At 40.3% G+C, this 27,653-nt stretch overlaps 2 protein-coding genes across 13 annotated transcripts; one reads left to right on the top strand and one right to left on the bottom strand.

The window, feature by feature from the left end:
- On the bottom strand, positions 1 to 16,968 carry CBX3 (chromobox 3). 6 transcript variants are annotated; one of them, XM_041411600.1, is made up of 6 exons: positions 14,509 to 14,647; positions 12,086 to 12,136; positions 8,189 to 8,331; positions 6,106 to 6,271; positions 4,649 to 4,743; positions 1 to 3,097 (listed from the first exon to the last, which is right to left on the bottom strand). In XM_041411600.1, the coding sequence occupies exons 2-6, from the start codon at positions 12,107 to 12,109 to the stop codon at positions 2,971 to 2,973; spliced, it is 555 nt and encodes a 184-aa protein (XP_041267534.1). In that variant the 5' UTR covers positions 12,110 to 12,136; positions 14,509 to 14,647; the 3' UTR covers positions 1 to 2,970. The 6 variants fall into 6 exon arrangements, with proteins under 6 accessions (XP_041267534.1, XP_041267533.1, XP_041267537.1 ...); XM_041411599.1 differs by lacking the exon at positions 14,509 to 14,647 and adding an exon at positions 13,636 to 13,773; XM_041411603.1 differs by lacking the exons at positions 12,086 to 12,136; positions 14,509 to 14,647 and adding an exon at positions 15,995 to 16,968.
- HNRNPA2B1 (heterogeneous nuclear ribonucleoprotein A2/B1) lies at positions 13,779 to 27,561 on the top strand. 7 transcript variants are annotated; one of them, XR_005953204.1, is made up of 12 exons: positions 13,779 to 14,023; positions 19,029 to 19,139; positions 20,016 to 20,162; positions 21,325 to 21,535; positions 21,827 to 21,928; positions 22,014 to 22,094; positions 22,787 to 22,849; positions 23,315 to 23,434; positions 23,703 to 23,825; positions 24,863 to 24,945; positions 26,266 to 26,396; positions 27,220 to 27,561. XR_005953204.1 is itself a non-coding variant. In XM_041411596.1 (11 exons), exons 1-10 carry the CDS (start codon positions 13,994 to 13,996, stop codon positions 24,922 to 24,924), a joined length of 1,050 nt encoding a protein of 349 aa, XP_041267530.1. In that variant the 5' UTR covers positions 13,779 to 13,993; the 3' UTR covers positions 24,925 to 24,945; positions 27,220 to 27,561. The 7 variants fall into 7 exon arrangements, 5 of the variants coding, with proteins under 5 accessions (XP_041267530.1, XP_041267527.1, XP_041267529.1 ...); XR_005953203.1 differs by having other exon boundaries at positions 22,014 to 22,103; XM_041411596.1 differs by lacking the exon at positions 26,266 to 26,396.
- The last annotated feature ends 92 nt before the right edge of the window (positions 27,562 to 27,653 follow it).

Raw genomic sequence — 27,653 nt, 5'->3', positions numbered from 1 at the left:
TACAGAAGATATCTCATTTATTTAATCAGTAAATTTTAAATTAATAACATTTGTTAACTTTTTGCCTATGTATGCAGCACATTCAGCATAACTTTACATAACTTGTAACTTTAAAGTGTTGCATTTCGTTACTAGCAAAACTCAGTTTGACACAAAGTGAGGAGAAAAAAAAGGAAACAAATACCAGTCAGCATATTTACCATCATAACATAAAAAAATCAGCAATCTAAAGAACTGTCTAACAAGCTGCAAAGTTGTTTAAAAGTGAATTCAGTGTAATTTTTATTAAGTCAGAAGGAAGAACCAAATATAAGGTAAAAAGCTGCATATAGTTACAAATCTGTGTTTTAAGGGTTACAAATTGAGGAGAACCAACCTTTCAACAAAAATCTTTGTCTACCACTAACAATAACCAATAATTAAAAACAACTGTTTAACCTGTATTGCTTCAAATCAGCAACTTCACACAGACTTGATATCCACACTTGAAATGTGTTACAGAAACTGCAAAGCTTCAGGCAGTAAAATGCGACTTGTACAGTAACAGTTTTAAGACTCTTTACAAAGTACTCCATACTGAAGAAACTGGCAGGAGAATACAAGCTGCTTTGAAATTCCTCTTCAGCCCATGTGTTTATCAAGCTACTGGATAAAAAAACAAGGATTTCAGAATCCTATATACTAGGTGTATAAATATTCCTATTACAGGCTCCCAAAAATTAAGCCATGAACTCTGTAGAAGTCTTAAATGTGATCAAATCGGGGTGATTTGTCTAAGGAATTGGCAAGAGAGGTTAGTTAATTGCTCAAATTAGCATTATCTGGTGCAAGGGAGCCCCATGTTAACAGGAATATCAGATTTTTCCTAGAGCCACAGACAGACTGAATTCTGCCCAAAACCAGTAATAAAAAATCTTTAGGAAAAAGTTCACATAGCAAGTTTAGCCACTGCTGTTTAACTATAAGAAGGTGTTCTATGGTGGCAGGCTTTGTTTCGCAATAGAAATGCCTTTTGAAACTATTGAAATGACAAATAATTATAGTAATGATTTGTGAAATAGTATCAAAAGAACATCAAGCACAGACTGGATTCATTCCTTCACTCTTCAGGCTATGCACACTATATGAGGATTTCCAGGAATATCTCCTTCTTTTAATCTTCTGAAAAAACACTCAGGCAATCCCAACTGTCTCACCTTTGAGAAGGGCCACAAAGATGATCAGAAGGCTGTAGCACCTCTCCTGTGAAGACAGGCTGAGAAAGTTGGGATTAAGCCTGGAGAAGGCTCCAATGAGATTTAAGAGCACCTTCCAGGACCTAAAGGAGGTTTACAAGGCTGGAGAGGAATTACAAAGGCATGTAGTGACAGGACAAGGGGAAATGGCTCCAAACCAGGAGTAGGGTTAGGTTAGATATTATGGGAAGAAATTTTTTACTCTGAGGGTGGTGAGGCACTGGAACAGGTTGCCCAGAAAAGTTGTTGACAACCCATCCCTGGAAGTGTTCAAGGCCAGGTTGGATGAGGCTCTGAGCAACCTGGTCTAGTGAAAAGTGTCCCTCCCTATGGCAGGTAGGTTGGAACTAGATGATCTTCACAGTCCCTTTCAACCCAAAACCATTCTATGAGTCTATTGACACTGACAGTGTACTACAGGATTATATTTTTTAGTCAAAACTCTAAATTAAGGATAATTCTGAAATAATCTTGGCCATTGACATATAAGCACAGCTTAAGGCAAACTATATTATGGCAGCCAAAACACGAAGACGGTGTTTAGATAAAACCAAGTGAAAAGATGAACGGCAACTTTACTCTTCCTGAGTTCCCCACCTTTTACTTTTGCCCTTCTGAAGGTATTACCCAAGCAGTTGATTACAGGACTAATTTCAAAATTCAGTCTGAAATAGAAACTAAGTCTTTTGCTCCAAGTATATGACTTAAGTATCTTCATTTAAATATTCCACTTTAAAAGCTGAGCCATGTAAGTATACTTGAGGTGACGGCCTGAAGAATAATTCCATCTGAACCAGCCCTAGAGTACACTATAGCCTCTTATTAAGAACTGAAATTAAAGCAAGGGCTAATACTGTCAATACATGTGAAATATTTCCTAGTATGCCTGCAGAGGCTACTTGGCCTTGTCACTAACTGCTGTACCTAAGTTGTGTGGTTGCAATCTGTGACTTACAGGAGTACCTGAAGCACATTAATGTTATAGGCCCTTCCTGACTGAGGAAAACCCGTGTCTCAGACAGTATTCACAAAAACCTCCAACTAATAATCAAAGCCTGGTACTTATCCAATATTCTGATAAGAGTAGCAGTGGGGTAATATTAATAATCAACCTACCCCCCGAGAGAACAACTTACAGTTAAATATATTACAAACTGAGTTTAACATATCAAAAGTTGAGAAATACCCCGCTTCAAAAGAGTCACAGCCTATCAGTATAAAGGAAGAATATAAAACTATTTTATTGACCACTGCTCACCAGTATTTACAATAAAGTAAACAATATACAGTCTGATAACATTCAAATTACTACAAAGTTAGTTTTCACCTGGTCTTCTTAAGACCAAGTGATCCCAAATACTAAAAAGAATGACCTTACAGGTTTAAAGGGCTAGGTTTGGGTAAAGAAGATACATGCACATCAATAGTATAGAAGACTACAAAACATCTGTGAGTTTGTTTAGACATTCATTATGATTCTGTAATAACTAAGGAAGTTTATCAATGTTTTATAAAAGCTTTTACCTAATATGGAGGAAGTAGTAGTATCAAATGCTCTCTTGTGGTAAATGAAACAAGTTGCAGAAAGCTTTTATTTACTTGCTGTTGATGCAAAACATACTACTTCAAAAAAATATCAAATTTGAAACTTGTTAGAATGTATGCTTCTCACATTGCTAATAAATCAAATTTGGGGTTTTAATATTCTTATATATAAAAAAAGCAATGCAAACAATTATTGTGCTTCATCTTCTGGGCATGAATGCCAAGTTAGCCGTTCTTCATAAAAAGCGATTACGATCTGAGGACACTTCACATTAGCTTCTTTGGCCAGCACCAGATCTGCCTCATCAGAGTCTTTCCTGATGTAGAAGAGAGTAGGATTTGAGAAAATTAATAATCAGTATTTCAAAACATTTAGCAGCTCTTCTTAAGCCCTAAGTTCTGAAAAGAATGTCAGCTAGAAATCAGTTTCCAGTACACCTTTCACTAAAGCTACCAAGACTTTCCATGCTAATGGTAATGATGAGGTTTCATAGCTCAATTTTTCTTCCCTTCCCATGTTTTTTCTGTTTGAAAGGAAAATGCTACTCAAAGGCAATCAGTTACAAGGTTACGTACTGAAGCATGTAATGAAAGAAGTAAAACTCAGTTACTTTTGTCTTTTAAAGACTAATCAAAACTTCAAAGTAAGACATAAAAATCAATACAACCAACCAATCTTAAAAGCTGGTACTTACATGTAAATTACATTTACTGTTTCTGCAAGTAACTTCCTATATTTCATACTGTTATTCTTGATGCTGTCTTGGGCTAACAAACCAAGCTTGCCAGTCTGACATGACTTCACTTTGCTTTGAAGTGTATGCTGCCTTTAAAAGTCAGCTTTGTGCATACAAACTCATATTTATGTTTGTTACCTAAGACCAATTATGAAAAACTAACCAACAGCAACTGAACTAAACAAAAAAAAAAAGTCCTCTGTGTTTGATATTGCCAATTATCACTACAGAAATTCAAACACTCATGATCTTTATTTTGCAACTTTTCTAAGTTTCACATAAAACTTGTGGAGAATTTGAGACTGCAGAAGGGAGACAATCTCCCACAGCACTAATCTTCAGCAGTCTAGTTAAATTGCAGGACAAATTGTGTCTCAGAGATCACTCAGACTCCATTCTGAAAATCTGCCCTTCTCAAAGGCTGTGGAAAGCCATCCTTCTTATCCCATTACCTTAAGAAATCTGACTCTTAGCAAATATCAATTCAATCTCTTGATTTCTCAGCACTGGGAAGAAACATTAATTTTACCCCATTTGTTCACAAAGCAAGAAATCCTTCTCCCAACACTGCAGCTAATGAAGCTGGGTCTCCCCACCTACCCTCCCAACAACACAAACCCCCCACACCACTCTCGTCTCTTACTAGCCCACAATGTCAAGCCTCTACATATTGTTTATTCGTCTCCACCTCTGCTTTCTCCCCTAGTTGCTTCCAATTCCACCTTGATGCATACAGAACAGCTGGCACTATGCTTGGTTAAACAGCTGGCTATCCAGCAGCTGGGTTCTGCTTATTGAAACATGTAAAGCTGAATTTCTGCCTGCCATTCCCTCTGCAAGAGCATTACCAAGATCCAGTTTTTTCCATACAAATGCCAATTTCTCCCTACTTTATCATAAATTACCTTTCAAAGTAAAACTGAACCAATAGAAATGAAAGATATTTTGGGTTTTGAAAGAAGAGGGATTAAATCCTAACTGAATACAGAAAGCTTGTTTTTTGGAGAACAAAAGGTTAATAAGGAGACCACCAGCTTCTATGTCTTGCTCCTCAGATGAAGTTGTTTCTTTAGGCTAAGTGCAGCTGCCTGCCCTCCCTTTATGGACAAGAACTGAGGATATAATACTTACCATTTCATGAGGAACATAAGCTCTCCACTGCTATCCGTAGCCCCAATTATCCGCTCAGGATCAAGACCCCTTGCAAACCCTCTTGGTTTATCAACCTAGTAAGTTAGAAGATGGTTATCTAGTTTAAGACAAAATTCTATTTTGGTACTAGATACACAGATTTTTGTACATACATGCATGTGTGTGTTTGTGTATCAGAACAAAAAAATACAGCCTTAAAACCCCATCAAATCTATAATTACACAGTATTTTTTCATGACCAATCTTCAGGCCAAGTAATTTAGAGATAGGATAATAAGAAAATATTTTATATCCATGCTTCCAGCATTTATTTCTGAAAATATAATAGATGAAACAAATGGTCTAAAATAATTTCAGTAGATAGACACACAAGCATGGTCAGTAAAAATAACAAAAGCAGCAAAGTAAAAATGCATGCCTGGAAGTGGACAAAACACATCCTTTCCAGCAAAACAACAGGCTTGGGTTGGCTAAACCAACAATGAAACTGCACCCTTGGGGAACACCTCAACTCTTCTTGGCTCACTGACATCACACTGGTGACAAAAAATATCACAACTATTTCCTGTATTAGCTCCTTTATAGGTTCACAAGATGCTTTTAGAGACAGCGGCCACTATTGTACCCGATGAAGCCGAAGAACTGACTCTATACAAAAAGCAAAATATTCTTTGTATTATTCATGAACTATTCTTTCTGATGCTTTCCAACCTTTTTGACAGTAACCACATGTCCAACTGCGTGCCATCTTCAGTACATGAAAATGATCGGCAGTGTCAGGTTTCAAACCGCTAGTCCAAAAGTTTACGGAAGAAAATGTGAACTGTTGAACACATTACTGCTGTGCATTATTCTGTACTTATCAGCACTGAATGTGTCAAGTTGCCTACACATTTAAACTGAAGGAGAAATCCAGACCTCTCAGGAAAGAAAAGCTTTTTGCACTCCCCCCTTCTACTCCTTCTCCACCATTATGCCTGCTTCTAGTCTAAGTAACTGATTGGCTTTCACATTTTGCCATCTTGCCACGCACATTTAGTATATGATTCAAAATCATATACTAAATATGGCAGCAAACCAGAACTTCATCTTTGTTCCTTCACGGACCTTTTGCTCTAATATAAACCTATCACTTAATACCATAAATTAATAACTCTTAACCAGTCTTACTTTCAATTATTCAGTAAGTGTTGTGGGACAATGTAAGAACTTTTAATCATCATGTCAGTCAATCATCCTTTACTAACCATTTGGACAGTCTCTAACCATAATGAATGTGTACCCTTTTCAAACCACAGATCCAGATGCTATGAAATTTTTACAGTTTTAAATCAGTGTTCAGTCTCATTCTCAAAGTCACAATATGATTTTTGGGGGATGGAGAGGTAGGAGAGAGATAGATGAAACAAAAACTTAACACATGAACATATACTTACAGAATCACGCTTTTTCTTTGATTTACTATCATCAGATTCGCTATCTGACAAAGATTTTCTTTTGGCACCATCTGTTTTTTCTTTACCAGCTTTCTGAGAGTTCAGAAAAGCTTCAATTAGCTCTGGACAATCTAAGTTCTCTTCAGGTTCCCATGTGTTGTCAGCACTGAAACATACACACATTTATGTAAAACTAGGTAAAGAAGTAAAATGTAAAACTAGCCCCATGGCTCCCCTTAAAAAAAGCAATTTAATTTTTGTCTCACTATATAAGGTAGGTCTGTTAAACCCTATGGATGTTTATCTTGCCACCTTTAGTAGCCTTCATGTACTGCATTTGATGACTGAAAGGATGCTCCACTAGTATTGAAAAACAACATTCTTAACCTGAAGGTAACACAAAAAGCAGCGCTATTAACACCTGTGTTCTCAGTGGGGTATGAGAGTTGAAACGAGCAATCTGCACCCTACCAAAATTTAACTATTTCAACTGACTCACTTCCCTGGTTCCTCTAAAGACTGTTCATGAAAACAAACAATATGCTATAGTACTAAGACTTACAGACAACAGAGTGTACAGAGCAGTCATTACAAACAGCCTAAGTATAAATACATACATACATATATAGATATATATATAAGCTTTCAGACATGAGGAACACTCTAAAGTTGTCTCTGAGCACTGAACACAACTATACCTAGAACTATCTGCTTCCTTCAGTTGACTGACTGCAGAAGGGAACAAAGGTGGGCAGAGCTGAGCACGGCATATGTTTCAGTGAGTATGCATTTTGCTAACTGGAATTTTAAGAAGAACGTTCCCCACAACCGCTATGCATCTCACGTGCAAATACTGGCACAGCACTACGGCACCAGCAGGATACCTACAAATTATTTTCCATTACAATAACATATCATTACAAGTTCAAATCAGACCCTCAAATACTAAACACATTGTGCTTTGCATTTGTGCACACATCACTACACACACTTCAGGTTGCCAGAGTGCACAGTGTTGCAATGCACTCACTTTAGGAGGTATGCAACAATAATATCACAGCATACATAACCATTTATGCACAAATTCTTCTTTCAGCTGATAAAGCAAGCTGCCACAGAGTGTCACAGGAAGGAGGCACAACTATATTCCTTCTTAAACAACCACCTTCTTAAATCTACTACATATTTTTCATGTACATAGGTAAGTCCTGGGAAAGACACTCAAAAATTCCTTTCAAGTATGCTTAATGAAGGCCACCATTCCACAGGCAAATTCAGTTAATTTGAGAACAGTTCAGGAAAATTAATAATAAGCAAAATATCTGCTTCAGAGCTGCCTGCAGTTCGCATTCCTGCATGATTTATTACTCAGAAGTACCATTCATTCTGTCACATATATGATAACTGTCAGTCTATCTTACCTTGATAGCTATGGACACAAGCTCTACCAGAGTGGTAAAAGAACAACTGTTGGGAATTTTCTATGTGTGGAGATATGAGGTTTGATTTTATGTTTCTCAGAAGGCTGATTTATTATCTTATTTTATATATTATATTAAAATACTACATTAAAACTATAATAAAAGAGAAAAAAGAATTATTAAAAAGTTACAAAAACCAAAAATGAAATACATAACAAAATCTTGTAATTCTCAGAGTCTGATGCAGCTGCATCTGTGATTGGCTCTTAATTAGAAACAACTAACATGCACCAATCACAGATGTACCTGTTAAATTCCACAGCAGCAGACAGTTATTGTTTACATTTCTTTCCTGAGGCCCTCAGCTCTCAGGAGGGAAAAATCTTAACAAAGGATTTTTCATAAAATATCATAGTAACAATCAATCACTAAGAACTTGGTCAAAGTCCTCAAATATTTTATATAGCATGAACAACAAACTACATTATCTTCTATTTTATTTTCATACTCGACTGTCCCACTTGACTATGCATTTAAGGATGTCCTTCCCTCAAGGTTCTTTGAAGTGGATGCCCATCATCCAATCTCCTGGCACAGTTCAAATCAATGGTGTTTATCATTCTATCAGAAAAAGAAAAACAAGAAAAAAAGGAGTGCCTTACTCTGTAAATCCTTTCCACTTCAAGTAGTATTCCACCTTTCCATTCACAACACGTCTGTCCAGGACTTTCTCCACAACAAATTCTTCAGGCTCTGCCTCTTCAACTTTTTTACCTTTGCCATTCTGTTTCTTTCCCATTTTGTGCTACAAAAAAAATTCAGAATGACATTATTCTTTTTTTTTTTCCTTTGCTTTACACAGTTACTTCACTGGCTTATTAACAATAAAGCCAGAAGCTCAGACTCCTTTCATGTTAGTGCATGTGGTCAGGTAACCTGAGCAAGACATGGTAATCTTTTGGGTTTTTTTCAGTTGCTTAATGAGATACCCAACACCAGTTTTTAAAAAGGTGAAATTTTTTTTGTCTACATACTCAGTGACTATACTCCCCTTAAAAATTTAATTCTCAGTGCTACATGCTCAAAACATCAGGAAGCTTCTAAAAGTTAACTCTATGCCTGTAAAAAGGCAGAGGGCAAGGCAGAAGTAAAGAGAAGTAATAAGGAAACTGTGAAAATGCATAAAATAGAGAAGGGATGGTATTGAAAAAAGGTGGCTTCTATCTTTCCCAAAAAAAAACTAAGGAGAAACTGATGGCAGCAAAGTTTATGATGAAATTCTACAATAAGTAAAATACTCAATAATAACCCGCAACTATTGAACAGGACACATGCTAGGAGCATTCCATTACTGCAGTCCCTTCTAATTCTTAGCCATGCACCCATGTAACTTACAAAGAGATGTCACAAAGGTGCATAAATCTAAGACTGCTACACTTAAATACAGCACTTAACACATAAATGGAATTTTGCTAACTTACAAAACTTTTTAAGTGTTTTAAAGCTTACATTTGATAGTTCAGGTAATATTCTTTAAGTTCTTAAAATAAATATTACATCCACATCATCCTCAAGGCATTCCCAGTTTAATAAGGCACAATTAAATAACAGTAGAAGGACACATTTCAGAATTTCCTTGTTTGCAATCTTAAAAAAGTTGGAACAAGCCTATCATGCTGTATCACAGCTCAGGAGGACTAGCAGACCAAAAGCAGTTTGCTTGCCATTTTGGACTGCACCTCATAAAGAAACTGTTAAGTGGCAGCCATAAACTAAGTATTAAACTCCTAAGAGTTATGCACACCCTAAATCAAAGTGGACAGAACTAATTCCTCACTAAAGCACTTCCTCTACAACACAGACAAGCAAATACCACAAAGCACCTCTATTTGCCTGATAGCCATTCGCTAGTCCTCTCTAATGTGGGTTAGTTTGACAACACTGCAATTTTGAAATTTTCAAGCTTTTAGACTTGATAGAATTTTGTCTTGATGCGGTGAAAGGTAAAAAAAAAAAAGTATGTTAGAACAAAAACTGTATTCTTTTAGCGAAGACTGGAAGATGGTTCTCTTGCCAAAGCCCTGTCTTTGTACCCCTTATTTTTCATAATTAATTTTTCCCTCCCTCCCCAAAATACTTTACTCTTTATGGTTAGCAACCCATACTCTTTATGGTTAGCAACCCATAAATTGAGGGTTCAAACAGCAAAGAGGAGAAAAAGTTTCTAGTTTCTCATTTAAACAGAAAGTTTCTGTATATATCTCACATGGCCATAGTTTTGATTTGAGAGCATAGAAGAGAACAGAGCATGTATTTCCAATTAGATTTTAGGTGCCTGCATATCCCAGGTGTATTTTGACCACAGCATTCATGTCTGAAAAGTGTTAACTTAAGCATATTGGCTTTTTTTGCCTCCACAGGAAAAAGAATGCAAGACTGATATTGAAGGGAAATACAACATGAAGATGTCCAAGGCTTCTATGAGGGCAGCTTCTTTCAAAAATGGAAGTGTGAAATAGAAAGGGGTAAATATGAGGAAAAAAACCAAATAATAAAAGTAGCAGAGGGAAAAACGACAACACAGAAAAAGACAGACTCACTATACCATAGTAATAACATTATAATTACTGGTGATGAGGCAAGCAGGCTACAAGTGGGGAACATCTCCATCTGTATTCTCCGTTGGACTAAAATTCTTTGATTCAGTGGAAGACTGTTTTCTGGTACTCTTTTCGGCTTCACTAATTCTTGTCACTTAAAGATCAATGTTTTGGATTTCTGTATCAAAGCAACAATTTGGTTTTTTACTTTCTAAAATTTAAGTATCTTAAGTATCTTCCACAGAGGAAAATAAATGTCATAGGGGTCTGTATTTTTTTCTTGAAGTGCAGTAAGAAATAGCACAATAAAGAGTATGCTGCTTCTGTTTTAAATATTAGAGATTTATTAGGTCTTGTGCATCAGCACTGCTCTTCAAACTCTTGAGCCTATTAAAATAACACTTGATTGCAGAGCCTGCAGAAATACTGAACATGTTAAAAACCTGTACATTCTGGGATTATACAAGCCCATGCAAATCTCAGCCCACAAGGGAATTGGGACAGCTGACTGAACTTAAAGCATAATAAATGTCCACTTGACCCCTGAAGCTCTCTTCTCTAGGGCTGCATGTTTTAAGCTGTAAATTGAACATCTGACCATTGAAAGCTAATGTATAGCTTGTTTCTCTTTCTGCATTCAGAAGTCATATGACACCACAAATGACAGATGCAGATCTATGGATCATGTCTCCTTTGAGGGGCAAGCTTAAAACACTGATGTGACACTGTGGTGTAGCATTTTAACATGTGAGATATAAGAAAATGGGAATTACAGCGCTAGAGCTACTCTATCCCTTAACACATTTAGGTTTTGCATGCAAATATATAATGAAGCAGAATTAGTTATGGTTCCCATGGGAACCATAACTGATTTTCCTGACCTGTGCAGCAAAATCCTCAACAACATCAAAAGATTAAAAATACTGCATTCGTAAGATTTTTTTCCTCTCTCCAAAGTACCCCTCCCCAGGCTGGCTAACTTCTCTTCTTCAAATTAGGGATAAGTGGACAATCAATTACTAACAGAAAGTTTAGACATTCACTTTGGTGAAATATTTTAAACCAGTACAACACAGAGGAAGCACTCCATTGCACTTCTAAGCCAGGAGTTAATACAAGTTTTGAATATATTTTGAGCTGAGTAATCATTTCTGTAAATTTACAGAACAGGCTTTTTGAGTGTATTATAAGCCAGCTGTTCTGCTACTGAAGTTTTGAATTGTGTGCATGTATTTTTTTGCTTACTTCCCCACCTCAACCTCAGGCACGTCTCACATTATACTTCTACAGGTCTGTCTTTTATGAAACTATGTATCATTATTAGTTGAACTGTAACCAGCAACCAACTGCCCTTAGGAGTCCATATTTTAATGTCAAGCAAAGCTTTAGAGGACTTGAGATCCATGAATGCATCATTAAAATGGTCCAGGAGGGGTTGACATCTGATAATCTCTGCTCCTATGAAATTCAAAGAAACTGTTATTTGTTAAAAAGCATTTCAAAAGGCATCTTAATTATGCCACATCATTTCTCAATAACGTTACTTTTCATCTGTAAAGACTGCCTTTTGTCAGGCAAATAGTTTTCTCCAAATACACTGGGAGAAATTAAATGAGTACATGATCTGGACTTTGTTTTTTACATGTATGATGAATTACATGGTATGCTGAAAGGACACTAAAAAAATCCTCAGTGTTTTCTATTGTAGAATAGATGAAATAGTGCAGAGTCCTTTCACACTCTTTTCTCAAAAAGTTTCTCTTTAGAAATGGCAGATTTATTAAAACCAAAGACAATGTCCTTTCTAGTAGCCTTACTTTCTGGATCTGAAATTTTGGTCAGAATAATGCTGGGGAGGGGAGATGTGGATGTATCTTTTAAATGGAGATGCCAAGTTATAAGTTTGAAGAAAAATATGTTGATTAAATCCTTATATACTTTAGGTGTGCATGAACTTACCAATGTAGTTTTATTGGAGGCCATTTTTATTGCAGACTTGCAGAGCTTTTACTAGAAAAATGCATGACAATTAAAAGGAAGTTTGCATTACTCAAAGAAAGGCATCCCAAGACAAGCATGGTCCTTGTTCCAACCCCCATGTATTCACTGCATACAACATTTCTTACACGGATTAAATCCAGAACAAAAAGTAGGTTACTACTTTGTCTGGCTTAACCCAGTAATGCACCATTAGGCTAGCCAGGATAAATGATACTGACAAGGTGGTATATCGAAGGCCCAAGGCCTTCAAAAGCATAGACATGTTTCTAGGGAAAAGGGGGAGGACCATCAGGGATGCTAATTTCCTTGAACCAAATAGAACAAGAGTTCAGATTCTAGCAATTGAAGATATACCTAAGTTATATTAACTGCAAATATCCGATGGAGAACAGATCTGTGGTGCAATGAATCACCCATTATTCTTACATGGTAGCAAATTCTTATAAACAGCAAATATTTATCTTAATGCAACTATAACGTTGCCTTCTGAGTCTCAGGTTGGCAAGAGTTAAGGTCCTAGAACAATATTAACTCAGCTAAGATGCACATACTACATATTTAACCTATGCACATTACGTTGAACACAATCCATCCCCTTTTCCATGTCATTTCTCATACCGACCAGCTCCATAGGCATGTATTGTCACCGCCCCGCAGCGAGCTATAGAAATGCTAGAATTCCCCATATGCCTGGGTAAAGCAGAAAAGTCCTTTGAGGCCAGAAAGCCTCCCGGACTCAGCAATCCCGCCCAATCCTCCCCTGACACGGGAGGTGGATTTTGGCAGTCCCATGGGCGGTAGGGTAGGCGAGGTGGGAGAAGGGCCGGGGCCAGGGCGCCAGTGCCGAAGGTCTTGCCTTGTGTCCCCCGGAGAGGTAGCAGAAAGGGGTAAAAAAAAAATCCCCAAAACCCAGTAATAACCCGCCCACCCCAAAAGAGAGGCAGCCCTGCGGAGGCCTGCTGGGGGCGGCTGCGCCTCGGGCCTGCGGCGGGCGCACATGAGGCCGGCGGGGCCGCCCCGGGCGAGGTAACGGGGACGCAGGCCCCGGGCCGCTTCCGCCGCCGCTGACAGGGCCCCTTCCACGCCGTCTTCCCCCCGCCCCTTCACGTTTCCCCCGGGCCTGGCACACGCAGGGACCGCCGGCGGGCCGGCTTTGTCTGCCGCGCGGGTAGCGCTGCCCCCGCCCCCGGCGCTGCTCTCCTTCCCCAGGGCGACAGCGCCCGCGGGTCCGGGAGCCGGCCTCCGTCCCTCCCCGAGCGGGTGCCGAAGCCCCGATTCCCCTACAGCTCCGCTCCGCCCGCCACCCCCCACCGCCAAGGAAGCGGGGGTGGGGAAGAAGCGGCGGTGGGGGGAGGCGGGCGGGTTGCGCTCCGCATCTCCCCGCGGCGGCCCGCAGCGAGCCGCAGAGGAAAGGGGAGTCAGGGAAGGGGACTCGAGGGTGAGTGGGGTGAAAGGAGGCGGCTGCAGCGAGAGAAAAGAGGGAGAGAGAGAGAGAGAAGGATACAGACTTCAATGGTGCCCAGCCGCTTGGCTCTCCTGTCTCCTCCTGGCTCCCGCCCTGCGCGCACTGAGCGGCGGCGGCAGCAGCAACAGCGACATCCGCGGGGGGCTGAGGCGGGGGGTGGGGGCAGGGAGGGAGAGAGAGAGGGAGGGCGGGGAGCGGCGCGGCGGTGGCTGGCGGGGCTGGGCTGGGCGAGCACTGCGCGCCGGCGGCTGTGACGGGGCAGAGCGCACGACGCCGCCGCCGCCTACGCGCGAGCCGCTACAACCTCCGACCGTCGTCGCCGCCGGCACAGGAGGGGGGCCAAGACGTCTCTCCAACGCGGGGCGAGCGCAGGACCGCGCCAGGCGTCCAAAAGAAGGAAGATGCCTCGCGGCGACAGGGAAAGCGACTGGGTAAGCCTCGGGGAGCGGACGGGGTTGGCAGACCCCGGGAGCCACGGCCGCCATCATGGCCGCCGCTGCGAATGCGCGCCGGGCCGATGCTGCCCGCCGCTGCGGAGCGAGGCCCTCGATCGGTGCGGCCGGGCGGGCCCCGGGCGTGGAGAGGGCGGTCGAGGAGCGCTGGTGTGGGTTTGATGCTCATTTGGAGGGGCCCCCTTGAAGCGCGGCCATTTCCCGCGTTGCGGCGGGGAGGCCTGGGCGTGAGCAAGGGCCGGGGGGAGGGAAGCGGGCTCGGAAAGCAGCGGGGCTCTGGGGCCCGAGAACTCATTCATAAGTGGGAAAAGGGATTGGGGGAGTCGGCTGGGGAGGCTTCGCTGCGGGCGGGAGATCCGCGGCTGGATCCGCGGTGAAGCTGAAAGGGAGGGGGAGCAGAGGGGGCGGGAAGAAAGGAGCTGCTCCAGCGCCATTTCTTTGGCGCGCGGGGCGGCAGCACTCACCCTTTGTCGCGGTGCGTGTACGGCCGCCGGAGAGGGAAAAAGGGAGGGGATGAAGGAGGGGAGGAGAACACAGCGGCGGAGCGGGCGGCACGCCCGATGCCGACGGTGCGGGGTAGAACGGAGCGGGCTGCGGTGAAGTCCGCCTCCCTCCGCCGGGACCCCGCGGTATGTCGCACTTGTGCCAAAATCTGTGTAGCTCTTACTTCCTCCTGCCTGGGCGGGGGGGGAAGGGGGCCAGGGCGAGGTTTCGGGGGGCGATGCGCGCCCGCCCCCGACAAATATTAACGCCGAGGTTTGAGCCTTCGGGGCCTTTTGTCAGTTTCCGGAAAAAAACCAAAAACAAGTTAAACGATGCCAGCAGCGTTCGAGGCCGCTTCGGCTGCGCTCGGGCACGTCTCGCGAGCCTGTCGGTTGTCGGAAACTGCCGAGCTGGCTGAACTAGCCGATGAGTTGCTGCGTCTTTCTGTCCGGAAATTGCCGAGCTGGCGCCGAGCGCCATTTTCGCGTGCTGCGGCAGATTCCGGAAATTACCGAAGCGAGTCGAATGGGCTTCCATTCCTGGTTCGGCTTTTTCCGGCGGCTGTCGAAGCAGATAAGCTCGACGACGACAGCTCCTTCGGCTCATTTCGGAGACGGCCATTACTAACGGAGTCGATGACTTTTCATTACACGATAAAAACACGTAGGGGCTTTATTCGGAACTGCAGCCCCTTTGGAGATATTTAAGCTCCAGATCCTGGCTCTTTTTTCCCTTTTTTTTATTTTTTTTTTTAATTAATTAAATCTCGGAAGCGAGCCCGAGGTGGAGTAGGAGGGCGCTAACACTACGCGAAGCTGAATTTCAAATTACGTAACAGCTCAGGCAGCCATTACCGATCGGTTGTACGGTGCTCTCGAGCAGGAATACATAAACCATGAAGAACATGGTACGTGGAATGGGAAGATTTAGAGCTTGCTTTTAAGGAGGGAGATGCGTTTGCTTGTGCAGACAGAGTGAATTTTTTCGGGGCTGAAAGTTACAAGCAAGCTTGAGTTGTCCGCGCAAGTCTGGGTGCTGCTGCCGGGTCGCAGCGCGGGGCGGATGCTGGATGTTTTTGCGCAGAGGAAGGTTCTGGAAGTGGCGACTGGGGCTGGCGCGCAGCCGGGCGAAGCGGCGGAAGCTGCGGCAGCGGCGCGTGGCGGACAGCGCGTTCTTGAGCCCGTGGCCATGGCTATTAGCAGCGCTGCTGCTGAGGTGTCGCAGGAGGAGGGGGAGTCGGAGCTCCGCGGGCTGGGGGCCGTCTTGGCCCCGCGAGGCGCGGAGGGGCCGAGGCGGCGCTGCGGGTAATGGCGGTGGCGAGGGGGAGGGGTAAAATGGCGGCCTGGCCGAGACTCGCGGCTGCGAGGGGCAGTGGGGATCCCTCCGGCAGAGCGGGCGAGGCGGGGGCTAGGTGTAGCCATTTGATATGCATGGGGGCGAGAAGGAGCGCCGGAGAGCTGTTAGTACCGTGTGTGTAGGTGCACGCTAGAAGCGTTCGCAGCGTTCTCCCTGGAGGCGGCGGCTGCTCCCGGGCGCCATTTTCCCCGCCCGGCTCGGAGCTGCGGTGTTCCCGCTGCCGCCACATGGCGGGGCCGGCGCGGCAGCTGCGTCCCGGCGGCCACAGGCGGCGGGCGAGCTGCCGCTGAGGCATTGCAGAGCCCTGGAGTTCAGGGATCCCCCTCACTCGTCTCCCTTAAACGTTTCTGTTAGCCGAATTCTTAATTCCGCAGTAGCGTGGGTTGTGTGTGTGCACGTTGCTGCTATATTAAACACCTTTCCTTGCTCTGGTGATGAATTTTTCAGTAAAGGCTATGCGTTTTCCAGTGCTTTCAATTTGCTCTAAGCCTGTGAAGGAAAGCTTAAAATAACACACGGATGAATGAAGATCCTACAGAGGTAAAAAATTTCCTCTGGCTCCTGGTTCCTGCCACGGGATGTACTGTGGAAATCGTGAAAGAGGTGTTACCTCCAGCTTTTATATTGTGGCCTTTCCTAGGTATGAGGTGTCTTTACCAAAAGAGTATTTTCCTCAGGATTCTAAGAGGTACTGGCATGGTGGTAGTTACTGTTGTACGTTTTATGCTTCCAGCACAAACTTTAGATGGGCAGAACTCCCTGGACTTTGGTAGGAGATTAGTGTTACACCAGCCAGAGCTTCTTGAAAGCGGCTCATTTAAGACAGATAGTTTCTCTGCATTAGTGGAGCAGCGTGTGTGCGCTGTTTTCGCACACTTGTTTTCATTAAAGAACTGGTAATGAATTTTGTTACTGCTGTTTTCTGACGTGTGGTGCCTAGATGTTCTAGGTAGATCATGACCCTTAATACAGCTGTAAAATGCTTTACTATTCTGATCAATGTCTGTTAGTTATATGTAGTATATTTTCGTAATTGTTACAGCTGATAGATTCCATTCTTTCCTTGAGTTCCATTTACAGGTTTATAGCTGTTTTCACGGGTGAACGTAACACTGAAAATATCCTATCTGCCTACTAAACTTTCTTAATTTTCATGTTTTTATAATAATGTCCTTTATTAAATGCATGGTAATTTATTATATAGGAAAAAGTTTCTTTTGTAGATCTATGAAACTGTAAGCAGGTGGTCCTAATTCTCAAGCACCAGAAATGAAGGGAGGATTTTTACTTTTGCAGGATGGCTTAAAATTTTTTGTTCACCCTCCTACTCAAATTTAATTCAATAATAGTGTGACATATGGTGAATATATGATGTTTTTTAATACTGGTCTGGTGTGCAGTGTTCTTTCATTTGTTCCTTTCATGCTATGAGGTGAAAAGAAATTAGTTAAAACACGTGTGTGCTACTTTTGAACACTTGTCTTATTTTGCCTGTGTCTGAGACAATACTAGTTTTACTTGTGTTCCTAAAAGGAAAAGAACTAGATTCAACAGCAGATTCCAAATATTTTTGAAGAGAAATTTGAACTGATCAGTCTTAAATAAGAGATGTGTTTGGAAGAAGGATGGGAGAAAGTTGACTTGCGTGTCAGACTGCAGTATGTCAGGCTGGTAATACAGAGGCGTATTTGAAAAAAACCCTGGGTTGTCACTGCCTACAGTAATTGTGTTCTGTACTATGCATCTTGATCTGGGCCTGCCTTGGACAACCTCAGAAAATATGTTGGTCTGCATTAAAATTGGCTTAATGCTTCCAAAAGCATATGTGCACTGAAGTATTTTGCTTGTTTTCTTAGTCTCGGTGTTTTTTTAGTTTTCTTTTAAAATTTTTCTTAATTCCCACTTGCACAGTTAATCATGTTTTGTTTGTCAGTTACACCTCCTGGTGCAGTATTTGAATTGTATAAAAAATAACCAGCACACTAAAGAAAACACACAACCAAACACTCACTCAAGCAGATTTTCTTGATTTGTAAAGTTAGTTAACAGTATAAAGCTGAAGTGATTTGGTCTCAGTTCTCATGTCCCTAGCAGAACAGTTGTCTTCAAAACAACATTTCAAAAGAATAAATGTGTGTAAGGGGACTACTTGTTAGTGCACTTCTAAGTGTTTGGCATGAAATTTTTGCATGTATGAGCTAGTGATACTTTTGTCTGTAGAAACTGGCAATTAAAAGGCCTGTTTTGTATAAAAAGTTACTATAAAAGCGCTTTGAGTTGGAAGGTTCTCATTTCTACTTTAGTTTACCAGTAAATACAAAAAAGTCAATGCAATACCTTGTTACTGATCCTGGTTTTTGTTGGGTTTGTTTTTATGATGCTCTTGTCATTGCATAAATGATCTCTGCTTAACAAGTGCAGTGATTGTTTCTCTGCAAGAAAGAAAAGTCTTAGTGAAAGCGTGACATTAGTGGATATGAATTATGTATTATTCACATTTCTATTTTTTAGGAATTATTTTAATGGTGCTCCTGTTGAGAGTGTATAGGTTTGTTGATAATTCCAGTGGTGTGGGATTCCAGATTAATTTTACAGATGCTTGAGTTTCATTTTAGTAATTAGGGAGAAAATAGGAATTGTTAACCTGTTACAGAACATATTTAGATATATTTAGTTGATTTTTACTTATAATGCCTTGGATGAATAGTAGTATTAATGTAAAACAGTTTAAGCCAGAATGATTTTTAGAAATGAATGTTACCCAGAATAGAATCAGACAGTGTAAATTATTTTTTTCTGTAAGAACAAATCCCAAAGTTTTCATTTTCTTTTAAAAGCATCTTCTATGGGTCTTACAGAGCAATATTCTGAAAGTCTTCAAGTGTGGTCCCTTGTTCTTGATATCTAGAGGGAGACACAGGAATAAGGACTAAAAAAATTTGTATTTTAAAAGTGGACCTGTAGAATTGTATAAATTGATTAATTTCTTTAATAGGGGTAGAACCTTTAGAAGAACCAGGTCTCGTTTTGAAAATAAGTCTTACTGAAAGTCTTTGACACTTACGAAAATCTTGGTTAGTGTCTGATTTGCTAGTGCAGAAGAGGTGTTTCAAATTATATGAATGTATTTTTTTTCCTGTGGCAGAGGGAAAAGGAGCAGTTCCGCAAACTGTTTATTGGTGGCTTAAGCTTTGAAACCACAGAAGAAAGCTTGAGGAGTTATTACGAGCAATGGGGAAAGCTTACAGACTGTGTGGTAAGTTCAGCATACCAATACATAGCAATGGCATGTGTAGGATTTTTAAATGTTTGTTTTCTGCATAGCTTAGAGATGATGGAATATTAGCTTTTAATGGTACTGTTGGTGGTTTATACACAGTTCAGTCCATTGTAGCAATGCATAAATTTTATTCTTGCAAACTTGATAGAGAAAATTCACAATCTGTTTTCTGTAAAATTCTCCCAGATAATTAAAAAAATTAACCACTGATTTCAACAGTTCAGCTTTAGTATCATTGTCTCAAGTGCATTAGGAAGAGCTTTCAGAGAGCACTATTACATCTGGGTGGTTGGTAAGCAGTAAGCAGCCTCAGTAAAGCTGGAAAAGGATGTCTTTGTGATGTTTTCATAGAGTTGTTGAGGTTGGAAGAAACCATTTAGGTCATCAACTGTTTAATCAAGCACTGACAAATTTATCACTAAACCATGTCTGTAAGCCCCGAGTTTGTGTGTCTTAAATACCAAAAGGGATGATTGCTATGGTAGAAGTTCTCTGCTGAATATTCCTGGGAGTAGTAAATCTCAATACAGATTTCAAGTCTTTGGTCTTCATGAAGCTTAAAAGAAATTGTGTATGGGTTTTTTTTTGCAAAAACCAACACAAATATAAATGCATGTCACTGATCTAGCAGCATTTCTGAGTTAACTGAGTCTTGGAAGACAACAGTGGTTTGAATTTCTTTGATCCCAAGCAGTGTCACTCATATTAAATCAACAGTCTGCTACTTTATTGTAGCTGTTTTGAAATCAAACCAAGGAAAAAGTATATTAAGCTTACACACTTAATATTGTTTTTGCAAAAAGCTTAACATGAGACAGGTATAAATAGTTTAAATGTCTTTATTGGTTTTAGGTAATGAGGGATCCTGCAAGCAAAAGATCAAGGGGGTTTGGTTTTGTAACATTCTCTTCCATGGCTGAAGTTGATGCAGCTATGGCTGCAAGACCTCACACGATTGATGGAAGGGTGGTTGAGCCTAAGAGAGCTGTGGCTAGAGAGGTAAGTATGGCTTTGAAAGCAGATGCTTCTCGTGCTTTGAAAAATGCCTGTTTGATCAGACAGACTTTGTTCGTGTTCGAAATTGCCTGGGTTTAAATTACCTGGTTCAAAGCCCATAGTTGAGGCACTATTTCCCACACTTTTGGTCTCTTTTATACAAATGTCTATTATTAAGTGAATTATGTTATTCTGGTTTTGGAATCATGATCTCTGCAAGGGACACATATAGGGTCTGAAATGGTTGTAGCAGTCGTGTTATGTTGAATATCTGTAATTATGCAAATTCCAAAGTAACTCTTTTCTGGAATAGTCCCTGTTACAAGCCTCAAATTAATAAACTCCTGTCAGTCTTTCTGACTATTCCTAGATCTTTCTGGGGTGTTCCTAAAAGGTACATAAAACCAGAGGATGTAGCAGGGAAGCTTTTCCACTGGTGATGTACAGAATCATCTGTGGACTTGGCTGGTTTTAGCCACAGACATACTTGATTTCTACTTCAGGAGTTAGAATCAGGGATGCGTGTACATTCAGGAAGGAGGTGAACATGTAAGCCAGGTTACTGTGGCACAGAGGTACTTGAGGAGCAAGGGTGGATTATAAGGCAAGTTCCATTCACCACACAGAAGCTCTGGGAGGGTTTACCAGATTAAGGTTGGACTGATGAGCTGTCCCAAAGGTATGGGGAAATGGAAATTGTAATCACTGGTACCCCTGTTAGCTATCCCAGTTTTCTTTCCATTCTCTGCAGAATGCAGGGTTGGTTAACATTTGGAAAAAGGTAATTACAGCAGCATGTGTGTATACTGTTTAATGGGGTTAAAATGCATAGTTGTGAATTTGCTGAGGTTGAAGGGCCCTGATACAAGTGGAATGTGGAGTCACTGCTTTTGGGGAATTGGGCAGAAGAAGCTGATGCGTGTTTGTTCAAGCTATTACAAAAGTCATGCTATAAAAGGGGGAGGAAAAACCTCCAAGTAACCCTGTGTTAATTTCCTCTCAGAAGGCCCCCTAAATGAGCTTGCAAGGTCATGCTTCATAAAAGGGCTGTCCTTTAGTGCTTGAAAAATAGTAGTTTATCTGAATTCTATTCTTGAAGTACAGGTAAAACAGTGCTTTGAGAAATTGGATTTTTTTGTGCTAATATAGAATGTTCTTTTAACAGGAATCTGGAAAACCTGGTGCTCATGTTACTGTGAAAAAATTATTTGTTGGTGGTATTAAAGAGGACACTGAAGAGCACCACCTTCGTGACTACTTTGAGGAGTATGGAAAAATTGACACTATTGAAATCATTACTGACAGACAGTCTGGTAAAAAGAGAGGGTTTGGATTTGTTACATTTGATGACCATGATCCTGTGGATAAAATTGTATGTAAGTAATTTCACTCTTTCTTTGGATAGTATTAATTTTTGCAGCCTGGGATGGTTGTGTAAAGCTAAACTTACAGATAATGGAATTAGTTATGTGCCTGTACTATTTGCTACATCAGAGGTTGCTGAATAGTGTGGGAACATGTATTTGAAATAAGTGTTGCCATCCTTGTGTAAAAATCTGTGATAGTTTGTGGTTTTATATGATTCAGAATGTGTTTGATTTGGAAATCTGATATTCTGACTTGTTGCCAATTAAGTGCTGATGGCCTGTTATTTGATACGGTTACAGTGCAGAAGTACCACACCATCAATGGACATAACGCAGAAGTAAGGAAAGCTCTCTCTAGACAGGAAATGCAAGAGGTTCAAAATTCTAGGAGTGGGAGAGGAGGTAGGTACAATGGTTAATAGTTTGTGGTTGGTTTTTGTGTTCACTTTCCACAATCTCACTACTTCAAAATGTTAACCTGATACAGGGAACTTTGGTTTTGGTGATGCTCGTGGAGGTGGTGGCAACTTCGGTCCAGGACCTGGCAGCAATTTCAGAGGGGGAGCCGGTAAGACAGGCATGTTTGTAGCATTTACATTTTTTACCTTATTAATGCTGTCTTTCTGGTTCTGGATAACTTTGTATGCTGTGGTGCTGTTTAACTTAAATGCACCTGTAGCAGTTGAGAGAATTTTTTGGGAAAAGTAACTTGTAAATGAAGTTGTGTTTTGGTTTTTCTGTTTTGTTTTTGGTTTTGTGGTTGGGGGTTTTTTTAGCTTTTATTGAAAGCTAAAAGTAATGTAAACTTAATTATTTGCTAAGAAGGTCAGAGATTTCTCTGGTTCCATGCAGCATTTGCCTGGCATCTTAAAACTGAGTACCATACAAACACAAGAAAAGGAAAAACGTAGAGTGATGATTGGATGTTGAGCTTTGTTTTGCTGAAGTTAGTTGTACATATTCTTAATTGATAATTTCTGAGATTTAGTTCTTAAGGTCATAAGAGAGAGTTTGAGAATTCCACTAGTTATGTTCCATGCAGTGTTTGCCTGACATCTTAAAACTGAGTACCATACAAACACAAGAAAAGGAAAAATGTAGAGTGATGATTGGATGTTGAGCTTTGTTTTGCTGAAGTTAGTTGTACATATTCTTAATTGATAATTTCTGAGATTTAGTTCTTAAGGTCATAAGAGTTTGAGAATTCCACTAGTTTCATGCAGATAAATTGAAATCCTTTGGGTTTTTTTCTCCCAATAGATGGGTATGGAAGTGGTCGTGGATTTGGTGATGGATATAATGGATATGGCGGAGGACCTGGAGGTTAGTTTGCTGTTGTAGTGATCTGTTTTTCTCGTTAAGAAACACTTCATATTTATATCCATATGTATAAAATTTATCTGAATTGCCTGAGCAATTTTGTTTGTTTTAAGAAATGTACATGGTTGTTGACTTATGTTGAAATTCCATATGGCATATTGTGTGGTTATTTCTTGGGCAAGCATTCTTTTCTTTAGGATAAGAGTGGGTCCTGAATTTCCTGGAAAATGAAAATTTTAATTAAGCCTTTCAGTTGAGGTCTTTAGGCAGTCTGACTTTTGGGGTTTGGTCATAGTTCAGTTAGGGTGGGAGCTGGTATGTGCTTTAAAAAATACCGTCCATAGAAATTTCTTTACAAAACTACCTTTTTCTTTCTCTTTGTTCTTCTAAGCAGAACAATATTCTTTGTGTATAATTTGAGTGCATTTTATATGGAAAAGCTCATTTAAAAGGATTATGTTCTCACAGGTGGCAACTTCGGTGGCAGTCCTGGTTATGGAGGAGGAAGAGGCGGCTATGGTGGAGGAGGACCTGGTTATGGCAACCAGGGTGGGGGCTATGGAGGTGGTTATGACAACTATGGAGGAGGTAACATTTAGGCTGAGTGTTCCAGCATTTCAGTTACAAATTACTGCAAGTCATTTGAGGCTGGGGGGAGGGTTGTTTGAAAATGTTGTGTAAGGAAGCTGTTGTTTTTCAAGTAGTGTGAAATAGAACGAAAACATTGGTGCATGCACCGCTGGAATACATGTGTGATTGTGTTCTTTATTTAGAATTTTTATAATGGGGTGTCTTTGAGTATTGCATCCATCTTAGCTCATGTGGGTATTCCTCCACTTTTGTGTTGATAATACAGGCAATTATGGAAGTGGAAACTATAATGATTTTGGCAACTACAACCAACAACCTTCAAATTACGGTCCGATGAAGAGTGGAAATTTTGGTGGCAGCAGGAACATGGGGGGACCATATGGTGGAGGTATTGTATATGTCCTGTGTATTTCCTTGTAGCTGGAGTGGGTGGACTTCTAGGACTTTGGGGGAAATTGAAGAGAAGACATGGGGTAACTGTTTTGAACTAAAAAATGGTAGGCTGAGATGAGATATTAGGAAAAAATTTACTGTGAGAGTGATGGGGTGCCAGAACGGGTTGCTGAGAGGTGGTGTGAGTGCCCCATTGCGGGCAGTGTTCGAGGAGAGGTTGGAATGGGGCTTTGAGCATCCTGGTCTAGTGACAGATAGCCCTGCCCATGGCAGAGGAGTTGGGACGAGGTGACCTTGAAAGGTGCCTTCCAACCCAGGTTATTCTTCATGATTCCAAGGTGGATATGTAGGAATTGGGTAACTTCTGCAATAGATGGGCTGCAGAGCCTGTGTTCTTCTGCCAGTTTGCTTCAGTGTCTTGAGACTGTAAAGCTTGTTTCAGAAAAAAGTATTTTTATCATTTTGGAACAGATAAAGCATACTAACTTTTTCCACAGTGTTGTGTAGTTTGTAGTTTAAAGATTCTGTTTCATGTTCTTTGCTGTCAGCTCACACTATTTGTGGAGAGTCTAGTTACTTAATTTCCATCATATTTGCTGTGATTTCTTTTTATCCTCCTCTTGTGTCTTTTTTTTCTGAGACATCCTGCTTTTTGTTGTCTAAAGTTACTTAATGTGGAGTATCAGGCTTGTGAAATGGAAACTGAAACGTGAAGCCTTTTCTTGTAAGGTTTAGCCTGCAAGCAAATTCAGCCCTCACAGGCTCAAGACAGCACAGTGCATCAAATTACATGTGGCACTGTTGAATCTTCTAAGATGTCAGCATGTAGTTGCTTCCTGTGGCAGTCTTTGGAGGTTCTTCAGAGGAAGACAGTGAAGTGTTAGAAGTCTGTGTTGGAAATGCTGTCACTGGAAGTAAAGGAGATGTTACTCTTCGTTTAGTCAAGCTTTGATTGATTGCTTCAGTCAAAAACTTTCATAGATTGAAAAATGTACTGATGGGACCGTTCTGTTTCTTGTTCTGCAACTGCAGGAAACTATGGTCCCGGGGGCAGTGGAGGAAGTGGTGGATATGGAGGGAGGAGCCGTTACTGAGTTTCTTCAAGCATGCCATGGGTAAGTATGTTTTTAAGTGTTAAAATTGCAGTGATTCTTGAGAGTAGCTGCAGGAGTTAAAAGCTTTTTAGGATATTGTCTTTCCTTTAAAAAATGGTTAGATGAATAATTTCATAACCTATTTTTTTACTCTTTACTTCTGTTGAAACAGGCTTCACTGTATAAATAGGAGAGGATGAGAGCCCAGAGGTAACAGAACAGCTTCAGGTTATCGAAATAACAATGTTAAGGAAACACTTATCTCAGTCATGCATAAATATGCAGTGATATGGCAGAAGACACCAGAGCAGATGCAGAGAGCCATTTTGTGAATGGATTTGGATTATTTAATAACATTACCTTACTGTGGAGGAAGGATTGTAAAAATGCCTTTGAGACAGTTTCTTAGCTTTTTAATTGTTGTTTCTTTCTAGTGGTCTTTGTAAGTGTAGAAGCATTCCTTTGATAATGTTAAATTTGTAAGTTTCAGGTGACATGTGAAACCTTTTTTAAGATTTTTCTCAAAGTTTTGAAAAGCTTTTAGCCAGGATCATGGTGTAATAAGACATAACGTTTTCCTTTTAAAAATTTAAGTGCGTGTGTAGAGTTAAGAAGCTGTTGTACATTTATGATTTTAATAAAATAATTCTAAAGGAAATATTGTGTAATTTTAGATTTTTTTTTAATACTGTAAAATAAGGCAAGGAGTGGGTAGTATAAGGTCCCACAAATAATACAAAGCTATTGTTGTACGTGTAAAATTAAATGCTGGTGAGAAAAAGTATGTTGTCTGTAAATGACCAGGTTTAAAATATCTAGGTAACTTAAGGGGTATCTCTGCAAGGAGAAACACCTTTTTAGATTTTTTAGATGCTGCTTCTTCAATGGCAAGGAAAGGAAAAAACCCCAGCAAGGTACTCTTCCAGGGACGCAGGTCTAGTACAAGAGAACTCTTGAAAACGTCACTAAAAGTTCAGCCAGTCTTAAAAAGCTGTGCTGTATCTGCAAAGCTTTAACTACGGTAGATTGTTTATAAGGATGGCAACGAAGGCTGAGGGTGTAGAGCAAAATAGTTCTAAGCATCAGTTAAACTTCTTTAGGTAAGATCTTATTTACTTTTCCTTTCTTAATGTTTCAAACCCAAGAAATTAATAATGTATGACAGTATTCTTTCAGTATAGTGATTATCATTATGTAGTTTAACATATAGCAATGAATTGAGTTAACAATTATAAATTGAAAAGAAACTTGTGAATCCTGTTTTCTTGTATTAAATTTTTTTTACAAAAAAAAATTGTTAATTTCAGCTACTTAACATATTTTTTTCCTACTGGAATCTAGCTATGATATGAACCCTGGACAAGCATAGACTGCTGCCACTGTACACTGCTACAGTTGAACAAATGAGACCTGCAAGTGTCCATTAGTAAAGCTTTGCAAGGGTTCCATCCCTGGTGTTGGTAGTTAAAATGGTAGGTCACAAGTTAATTAAATCATACAACTTTATTTTTGCATCCTGCAACATTTTCTTTTTTCTTGGGAGTCTATGCATTATGGTGGTTGCAAGGTAATGCAATGAAGGTAGTTCTGTGCTGTTGAAAATGAACTATGTTGTTACGTGTCTTGTCTGCTGTAATCTATTCTATATAACACATTTCATCCTGAAGGTTCCCAAGTAACTGTAGAGTGTTTACGTGTAAGGAAAAGTATCACCACAGAATACATCTGCCTCTGTGAAGGAATGTGTCGTCCATTCTTTTAACAACTGCATAAGCAGTTCTTTAGGAGGGCAAGTGAAACCTTCAAATGAAACTGCAGGTGGTATTTCATAAGTGTATAATGTATTTATGTAAATTGGAATTTGGCTAGAATGTTGAGGTTTCCACCATTTTTTATAGTTCTTGCAGCTAACAAACCTTAGTGCCAAATTTAGTCAGCCTTACTCTCACTGCGTTGAATGTTTGCACCTCAAATTGATGGAAATTGATCAAGTAATGAATGAGTTACTCAGAGTAAGGGTGGCATACTCTACAAGATTTGGTTTTGATAAAAATCAACAAAACCTATCAAAAAGGCAACCAAAAATGCCTTAATTTCAAAGCTCATTGCCTCTAAAAGGCTACCCATTGAAGAACGTGGACTCAGCTAACAAAAGTCCTGTTCCTTTTGTGTTAGACACACCAGTGAACTGCTTATACTTTTTTTTTTAAAAAATGGCTGAAGTTCCCCTATTGGTAATTTGGTTTAGACATATGTGATAAACATCTTCAGATACACTTTTTTTTTCTTTGGCAGGAAGGTGCCATGCTGCAGGTAACTAATGAAGAAGTGGTCAACCACAGAAACGCTTCAAGAAATAAGAAATTCTGTATCATCAGAAAATAGTTGTTTTTGCTGCCTTCATTAAAAATCTAGAGGTTAAATGAATACTGATAAAACATCACAATTAGTACAGCTCCCTGTAATGATGGGTTTTTTAAATTATAGTAATGTCTTGTAAACCTTTCAAATAAAATTCAGATTCGTTAGGAGAAACAAATCACTAATGTTAAAATAGCAAACATTCTGTGAGTAGAAAGTTTAACTACATATATTTATAACTTTCATAGCTTTAAAATAAAGTATTTTTATACCAAAGTAGTTCTAGTGTAATGCTTAATAAAAACTTAGTGTGTATCTAACATTAAATAATGTTTATGTTTAGACCCTTTCATGATTTGAAACATTCC

Source organism: Onychostruthus taczanowskii, unplaced genomic scaffold, assembly GCF_017590055.1.
Source record: "Onychostruthus taczanowskii isolate IOZ18803 unplaced genomic scaffold, ASM1759005v1 scaffold36, whole genome shotgun sequence".
NCBI classification, from domain to species: Eukaryota; Metazoa; Chordata; class Aves; order Passeriformes; family Passeridae; genus Onychostruthus; species Onychostruthus taczanowskii.
This window is presented reverse-complemented; position numbering and strand designations above follow the sequence as displayed.

Excerpts from the sequence above, each read along its gene's own strand:
- CBX3 (XM_041411598.1), bottom strand. The coding sequence starts at position 10,196 with ATGGAGATGTTCCCCACTTGTAGCCTGCTTGCCTCATCACCA. Across the intron at positions 6,272-8,188 it reads AAGTGGAAAGGATTTACAGA|TGCTGACAACACATGGGAAC; the intron begins GTAAGGCACTCC and ends TGTATGTTTCAG. Across the intron at positions 3,098-4,648 it reads CTTATGTTCCTCATGAAATG|GAAAGACTCTGATGAGGCAG; the intron begins GTAAGTATTATA and ends CTTCTACATCAG.
- HNRNPA2B1 (XM_041411593.1), top strand. The coding sequence starts at position 13,994 with ATGCCTCGCGGCGACAGGGAAAGCGACTGG. Across the intron at positions 20,163-21,324 it reads AGAGAGCTGTGGCTAGAGAG|GAATCTGGAAAACCTGGTGC; the intron begins GTAAGTATGGCT and ends TTCTTTTAACAG. Across the intron at positions 22,850-23,314 it reads ATATGGCGGAGGACCTGGAG|GTGGCAACTTCGGTGGCAGT; the intron begins GTTAGTTTGCTG and ends ATGTTCTCACAG.